The sequence below is a fragment of the Seriola lalandi genome, unplaced genomic scaffold (assembly GCF_002814215.2).
Source record: "Seriola lalandi dorsalis isolate HSWRI2012SDOR001 ecotype SW California unplaced genomic scaffold, Sedor1 jcf7180002050960, whole genome shotgun sequence".
NCBI classification, from domain to species: domain Eukaryota; kingdom Metazoa; phylum Chordata; class Actinopteri; order Carangiformes; family Carangidae; genus Seriola; species Seriola lalandi.
Genome location: NW_019521513.1, coordinates 14,086 through 22,103, shown reverse-complemented (window position 1 = coordinate 22,103; position 8,018 = coordinate 14,086). Strand labels below are relative to the sequence as shown.

Sequence of the window (8,018 nt, the reverse complement as noted above, 5' to 3'; positions counted from 1 at the left end):
CCAGCTGCTTCCCCACGGAGCTGGAAGCTTTAAGTCTGATGGTAACGTTTGCTGAACAGCGACCACCAGTGGCCACAAGTGGGAATTACACTAATTATCTATTTATTGCTAGTAGAGGCCTGAAGTCAGTGAGATCACTCTGTTACACAACAATATTTATATTTTTTATTTCTAGTCTAATTACAGGAACGGCTTTCAAGAGGGTCGTTAAAGACAAACACAAAAACAAATAAAAATAATAAATTTAAACAAACATAAATATATAAGTAATAATAATGAAATCAAATAATCCAAACAAAAACAAAACCTGGACAAGGATGAATTAGATTTACTTTGATTTTCGTGATCGTGAAGAGAAATTAATAATATTATAATATAATTTATGTATAATAATTATAATAATACACAAAAGTACAAAAATATTTCCATCTGTTTCCAAAAGAAATAAAAATGTGTTTTTAAGAATCTTCTAGAAATTAAAAGTTTAATGAAAGAGGCTGAAATATTTTTTCATTGTTTTTTTTTTTTCTTGAACGAATCATTTAATAATAATTTTAATTTATCTGATTTAAATTATCAAAAGAGAGCGAGTCCTTCTGACATTAGGGGCGTTTCAATTTAACCTGCTTAAGGAAAAAATGATCCACAATGCACTTTAAATATCAGTTCCCTGAAAACACTGGGGCAGTTCAGAAATATGCTTTTAAATCTTTTAAAATCTGATGGTCCGCTTGTTTTCTTTCTGCTTTTGTGATCTCGGCATCATAGAAGATGATGATGATGATGATGATGATGATGATCTGCGGCTTTAGAGTACAGCTCATCATTTTAATAACTGTTATCTCACAGGAGCTTTATCTTTGTGTTTGAGGAGAAAGAAGACTCCGGCTGATGAACTACAATCCCCTGGTTTCTATTGTGTCTGTCACTGCGAGGCGATTCACCTTGGAGCTGATGTTTACGCTGTTGTGTCTTGATGTCGGAGGACCTTGTGCCCCCCCCCCCCAGCTGTGGTTCAGAGCGGCGCTCTGAACCACAGCTGTGCTTCGGTGTCTTTAGCACTCTGTTAAATCTTCGTCAGTGTGGTATTTGTGGAGTTTGGAAACCGGAGCCAGCGACATGGTTATGATAATAGGATTTTAAAATTTCCTCTAGTTATGCTGGTGGACACAATATAACAAACAGCTGTGGAGCATTATGCAACAACAGAACTGCAACACATACGCAAACTTCAGGGAACTGTCGCTGCCAATTTTTCCCATTACTGATCAATCTTTAAGTTTTTCAGTCGATTTCAGATAAAACGTCGAAAATAATGACGAACGTCCGTTTGTCATCGATGTGAGTTATGAAGCTGCTCGTGTTTTCGTCTCTGCTGGTTTCCCTCACTGTGACTTTGAGGCTCCACAAAGTCCCTCCGGTCGCCAAGAAATAATTCCAGCACATAACTCCACCTAAAACCACAGCTTGTCCTTTTTACATTTCTGTTTGTGTACGAATTAAACAAACCAGTCAGAACATGTTGGTTAGTGAGCTCTCTCTCTCTCTCTCTCTCTCTCTCTCTCTCTCTCTCTCCTTTACGTTAACCAGCTCCAGCGGTTAATGTTCAGACGTGAGAGCGGCATCGATCTTTACGTCCAACTCGCAGCAAGAAAACGAAATAATTCAGATTTCTAAAGTGGAAACTGTTCTAAATTATTGGAAGGAAGAAAATGAAGAAGGTCTTTGGGGGAAATAATGTTTCTTGATCACGCCGCAGGACGGACGTGGACGCGCTGCTGCTCATGATTCAAATCAGGTTTGCATCAAAGTCCTGCACCGGTTCAGGTAGCAACAGGTTAAGTGGTAAAAGAATTATGTTTATTTTAATTAATGGACGTTAGAGCTGCACAATTAATGACAAAGTGCAATTTACAAATCCCAGGAGCTGTAATGTTTTTTGACGAAGGGGAAAATGTGTCACGTTGTTCACATACAAGTTATATTTTCCAAACGTGATCGTTCGGTACAAGAACTAATTCTGCATCTCGTGCAGCCCTGATGGGTTTGGGTAAAAAAATAACTAAATACAGGTGAAATGAACTTTTTTTAAAAATCTAAACCAGCGTAATGTTTAAGTCAAATCTAATTAAAAAATTGGACCCGTACAGGAATCTGTATGTTCGCTCTGCCGTCCAACACTTCATCCTACGACACGACGTGAATTCTTTGTGCAAATATAGTTTAAAATTAAACAACATGATCGGCTACGCAAACAAGTTCTACGTTTTCCATTTCGTAGAAATACCAATGTTCCAGAAGGGTCGCCATCATGGTTCCTGAAGTTAATCTAAGAAGGTTTTAAAAGGATTTGTTGAGTCAGAACAGTGAAAACTACACAATGTGTGTATATGTTTAACTTTAGGTGTCGTACTGGAAAGAAGGCGTCGTCTCTACAGCTCGTTACCAGCTCTCGGTTCCTGGCTGGGATTTCATTTAGTCACATATAAACCTTGTTCTGTCCGAGACTTTAAAACAGGGTCAGCAGATTAAATACAGAGAAACGTTTGGGCTTTTGTGGAATAAAAACAACCATAAAATAACCACAAAGTCAGTGGTGTTGTAAAATATGACAGAGACGAACCGACGGCGACCTCGATGTGAAGACGTTCAGACTTTAGGTCAAAGCCGCGGCGCTCAGGAGTCGAGCTGATGAACGTGTCACAGTCACGGTGATTCCTCTGTGTTCGAGTCGACCGCAGCATCTCAGGCTGATCGAGACTAATATCAGTTCGCCTGCAGATTGTGCGTCTTGTTTTTGGCGTGTTCCCGCTCTGTTGTGTCTCGTTGCTGAAGGCCGACGTCTGATAGTGATTACACTGACCGCAACTGTTAATTGCTGTTGCTGTGGTGTGTGTGTGGGTTTGTGTGTGTGTGTGTGTGTGTGTGTGTGTGTGTGTGTGTGTGTGTGTGTTGAAATGTCTGTGAGCTGGGTGGAGGAGGCTGAATCGCCTGTTCTTTACTTGTCTGAAACAGAAGTGCACACACAAATATAACCACCACATCCTCTTTTACACACACACACACACACTGGTGGATTTGTTTGAAGGTGATGAAGGAGTTAAACTCTTCCTGTCCAGATTGATTAAAGGTAAATTAAAGGACCTGTGTGTAGCATTTAGTGCCACCTAGTGGTGCGCTCGTCCTCTGCTTACCGTGTGACGGCGTTGCCAACTCCCGGCTGGATGAGGTGGGAGAAGTATTCCTGCACCACAGAGGAAGTCAGGTGTTTCTTCAGGTAAGGGAAGAAGAGGGGATGACGGGCGATCACTCCTACAGAGAAATCGAGACACCAAAGATGAAACTGCAGTTTTTTGTCATTTAAAAACATTTTTACACCTTTAACGTGAAAATTGTGACCAAGAACTAGAATTACCGCCTCCGCCACTCAGACTAGTTTCAGGTTACATCCCTGTTTATCCAGAGTCACAGAAAATATTCAACATTTGTGTGAAATTTTGTCAAAATTACAGCGTGACATCTGGAGTTATGGCTAAAAAAAAGTGTTTTCTTTTCATGTTTGTGTCAAATTTGAAGAAATTCCGTTGAGGACAGACAACCATTAAAAAAAAAAAAAAAAAATGGCTGCCAGCTCTGACTGTTGCCGGGCGGAGGAATAACAACAAACTAAAGCCTTTAAGGAAGTGGTGAGTGGCTTCCCTACTGGAGGATGTGTGAGGTCGACTGAGGACACAGGTTTACAGTCACAACAATCTCATTGTGCGTTTTCCCTCCGCGATGTTTTTTCTCACCGACGTTGGCCGAGTCTCCTTTGTCTCCGCTCCTGGTGAAGGCCAGTTCCTCCAGTCTGTAGCTGTGTGGTCCACTGGGCAGGTCTGGACAGAGACCAGAAAACCAAAACTGCCTTCAAACGTGTTTGTTTGGCTCAGCTAACGGTGATAAAACACAGAGGCAAACACAGTCAGGCTTTTCCCTGCTTTATTCTCATGCAGCTCAGTTCAGGTCTGGAAGCGTTTTCACTCTGTTTCTGTTTTATTATTTCTCACGGGTTTAATGTGGGCTTTCTACCTCTGTGTATTTATTGTTCAGGTAATGGAGTAATGGGATTTTTCTCTGTCTGTGCACAAAGAAAAAAAATGATTCACCACAAATGAAACTGGAGAAAAACGTTCAAAGAATTAAGACTGTGACTCGTCAAACCTGCTCAGACTGAAACTGAAAATAAAATCATAAATAACAACTCGATTTAAAAACCTTGGGGTTTGTTTTTTATTTACCTTAAAAAAAAAAAAAAAAAAAACATCCTCAAAGACTTCAAAAACCTCTTCAAGGACACCTAAAGCTCTCAAGGGCCTGGAACTCCGTCAAGACCGTACGAGTCTTGTCAAGGACCACTGAAACCTCCTCAAGGACCATCTCAGCTCACTCAAAGACCTACACAACCCCTTAAACACCATATGAATCTTGTAATGGACTGCTTGACTCCTGGAACCCCCTCAAGGACCTGCAGAACTCCCTCAAGGACCATTTGTGCTCATGCAAGGACCCCTCAAGCACATTTCAAGCTCTCAAGGACCTGGAACTCCGTTAAGACCATATGGGTCTTGTCAAGGACTGCTGTAACCTCCTCAACAACCCCTTGAGGAAATCTGGAATCTCTTCAAGGACCGTACGAAGGACTCCAGGACCCTCTCCAGGGTGAAGTCTGTTTCCATAGACACAGACACGCAAGCAAGCGTCATTTTTATCATAACACTGACGTCGAGTGTTTTCCTGTCAAAAATGAAAAATAAGAGAATAAAACGCAGCTAAATCACCTCAGAGTCTTTGATCTTTCAAAATAAAACCAGGTGAATAAATATTAAAAGCAGCAGCTCTTTTCTTTTCTTCCTTTATTTGAATGTTTTTATTCTCTTGGTTTGGTTTTTTGTGATTGGAGAGGCCTTCCTGTTTTCAGCCAGGAATGTGAAGGTGGGGGAAGGAGCCAGGACTCAGTGTGTGTGTGTGTGTGTGTGTGTGTGTGTGTGTGTGTGTGTGTGTGTGTGTGTGTGTGTGTGTGAACCTGCTTTTCTGTGTATTATTACATTCAATTTCTGTTCTTTTGATTTGTGAATAAGTTCAGTCTCTTTGCTCCGTCAGAGCGACATCATTAACGTTTCTTAACAGCATTGCAAGAGTGTCGAGTGTGTGTGTGTGTGTGTGTGTGTGTGTGTATTGTGCAGGGCCATGTGAGGGAAGTGTTGGTGAAAGGGTGAAAGGAGGAAAAAGTAGCACAGCTTGTACTCCCAAGGAATAAGAGAGAGACACACACACACACACACACACACACACACACACACACACACACACACACACACACACACACAGGTCCGTCTGATCTGTAACTTGTGTTGATTTATAATCAGGGGGAAGGAGACTGTCGCCCCCTGCAGGCTGACACGAGTCTGTCTGTTTGTTCATTAGTGATAATTAAAAAAAGAAATAATCTAACGATGAGTTTAACGGCTGAACAATGAAATACTGGCTTCTGATTGGAAGGACTCCCAGAATATGGCAAGTGTTGGCTAAACCAGACACAACGAGAGAGAATCCTGGCCTCTGATTGGCTGTCAGGTCGACAGATAACCACGGCAACAGTGCTAATGCTTCAGCGGGTGAAGCTTACCCAGCATCAGGTTAACGCTCGTCTTCTCTTTGGAAAACAATCGCAGGCGTCCACGTGCAGAAGACGACACAATAACTGGTTGTGTGTTTACCTACCTGTGTCAGGTAAGTCCTCTGCTGAGGTGGGAGGGGCTTCCTGCTCGTCTGGTCCCACCTCTGAAAGTGACTCCAACAACTCTCCACCGACGTGAATGTCAACCTGCAGAGAGACGAATGCGTGTCGCTTGTCTGAGAGACGGACAGACACACTGCTCGAATAAAACATCTGGAGTTCAGTCGACTAAAAACTGATTTTGTTTTTAATCTGACGACAGATTAAATTTAAATATCTGAGAAAAAAAGTAGAAATTCTGAGATTAAATTCAAAATATTTTACATTTTGCTTCAAATTCTGACTTTTTTTCGCAGAATTTTGGATTAAAGTTGGAATTCTAAAAATAAAAAAATAAAAACAGTTTTCACATGTGACTTTAACTTCAGTCTTCACAGCTCACACATTAGCAACATTAGCTTCGTCTCATACTGAACAGTGAGACTTGACATTTGGATGACACAGAGTTTTTCATACGTTATGACTCATGAAGTTCCTCTTTTGAAAAGTGTTGAGACAGCAGTTATTTCTTCTTCTTCTTCTTCTTCTTTTAACAAACTCACCTTCAAGTCAGATTTGGGGTGTAAGAAGAAGAACGGCTTCAGAACAGGCGACCTGGGGACCACGAAGAAGAACGTGTTATTATCAACCGTGAACAAACCCGAGGACTGAATCACTGCCGCTTCGTCTCGGTTGTTGTTGTTGTGAGGGTGAATTAAAATCCAATAAGTTCGACTCACACTCTGGGACGTCCTCCCACGATGCCGGTGAGTCCAGGAGCTGCGAGACAGAGAGAGAGGAGTCTCCTTTACTAGAGATAACAATCAGCTGGTCTGAGTTCAGCTCAGCTCCCTGTCCTGCTCACAGTTCAACAACACTGAAGCATGAATCAGCCGAGTCACGCCGAGTTCACCAGTTCATGCTGAGTGTGTCGGGGTGTGTGTGTGTGTGTGTGTGTGTGTGTGTGTGTGTGTGTGGTTGAGCTGAACTTGTTACCATAAACAAAATCGAAATTTAGTTCAGGAGGTCACAACCCTCCTTATCTGCAGCAGCAGCAGCAGTGTGTGTGTGTGTGTGTGTGTGTGTGTGTGTGTGTGTGTGTGTGGATATTAATAAACCACTTGCAGCAGAATTCTGTCGGGGGAGGGGAGTGCTGCATGTTTTCATTTTTCCCTACAGGAATGTTTGGTCCTGAAGGCACCGAGGACCAGATCCAGTTCATTAACGGATCCTTCAGATTAAAACATCAGAACAACATGTTTCAGAGTGAAACGTCTCACTGACTCATGAGCCCCTGAGGACGAACCCTGACATCTCCGGTGGCCTGACGGCGCCACCACCAGGTCAGAATGTGCTCTTATATCAGCACGATGCAGGAAGTCGACACAGAAACATACAAACAGCTGCAACTCAAGTTTATTAATGTACATACTGTACATACATTCAGCGTCTCTGCAACTGCTAGAGTGAATACTGACATACACTTCTAGGCTTAAAGAAGGTGTGTGTGTGTGTGTGTGTGTGTGTGTGTGTGTGTCGTACCCATGCCGGTCCCAGCTGGAGCTATTTCCCTGGAGAAGAGTTCCAGAGCTTTCTTCTGTCTGTGGTGGACGGCCATCCAGATCACTGCCTCTCTGGAGCCCTGCACACACACACACACACACACACACACACACACACACACACACACACACACACACACACACACAATGTAAAGAGAAGGTAAAAGAAATAAAAAGGAGGAGAGAAAAGTGGAGAGAGAAACGAAAGCGTCGGAGAAGATCGGTGGCGTGAAACAGGCTTAACCGTGACCCCCGACCTGCGCCTGGTGGAGGACACATTAAGGACGGGTGGAGGGACGGAGGGGTGAAGAGAGAGTGTGTGTCCAATTGAAAGAAGAACAGCGATGGAGGGAGAGTTCGGAGGCTTGAAACAGGCTTAACTGTGACACTGAGCTGCTTCTGAGGGACGGGGGGATGAGGACGGACGAGAAGACAGGAAGTGAAGAGAGAAACCAGCAGAGACGTTTAAACGGATGGACTGTGTTAAATAATAGTAACGGTGTCGTGGTTGTTGCTTTCTGGCCTCTCATGAATCTGTAGCTCTGGGGGGGCTGATCATGTGATTTACATCCTCAGCTCTGATTGGACAGTTGTTTTCTAGAGTATCATCCGCCGACTGTGTGTGTGTGTGTGTGTGTGTGTGTGTGTGTGTGTGTGTGTGTGTGTGTGTGTGTGTGTGTGTGCGTGTTACCTTGGTGCGA

The 8,018-nt window shown here is 43.0% G+C and overlaps 1 protein-coding gene across 1 annotated transcript in view; it reads right to left on the bottom strand.

Annotated features, from left to right (window-relative positions):
• The window catches only part of LOC111649475 (uncharacterized), a 22,634-nt gene that overhangs the window by 7,939 nt on the left and 6,677 nt on the right, over positions 1–8,018 (bottom strand). The window contains exons 10-16 of the mRNA XM_087171991.1: positions 8,009–8,018; positions 7,298–7,397; positions 6,496–6,535; positions 6,319–6,370; positions 5,761–5,863; positions 3,792–3,875; positions 3,195–3,312 (exon numbers count right to left, since the gene is read on the bottom strand). The exon at positions 8,009–8,018 is cut by the window's right edge and continues 93 nt beyond it. Coding sequence (XP_087028117.1) covers positions 3,195–3,312; positions 3,792–3,875; positions 5,761–5,863; positions 6,319–6,370; positions 6,496–6,535; positions 7,298–7,397; positions 8,009–8,018 — 507 coding nt within the window. The remainder of the gene's footprint in view (positions 1–3,194; positions 3,313–3,791; positions 3,876–5,760; positions 5,864–6,318; positions 6,371–6,495; positions 6,536–7,297; positions 7,398–8,008) is intronic.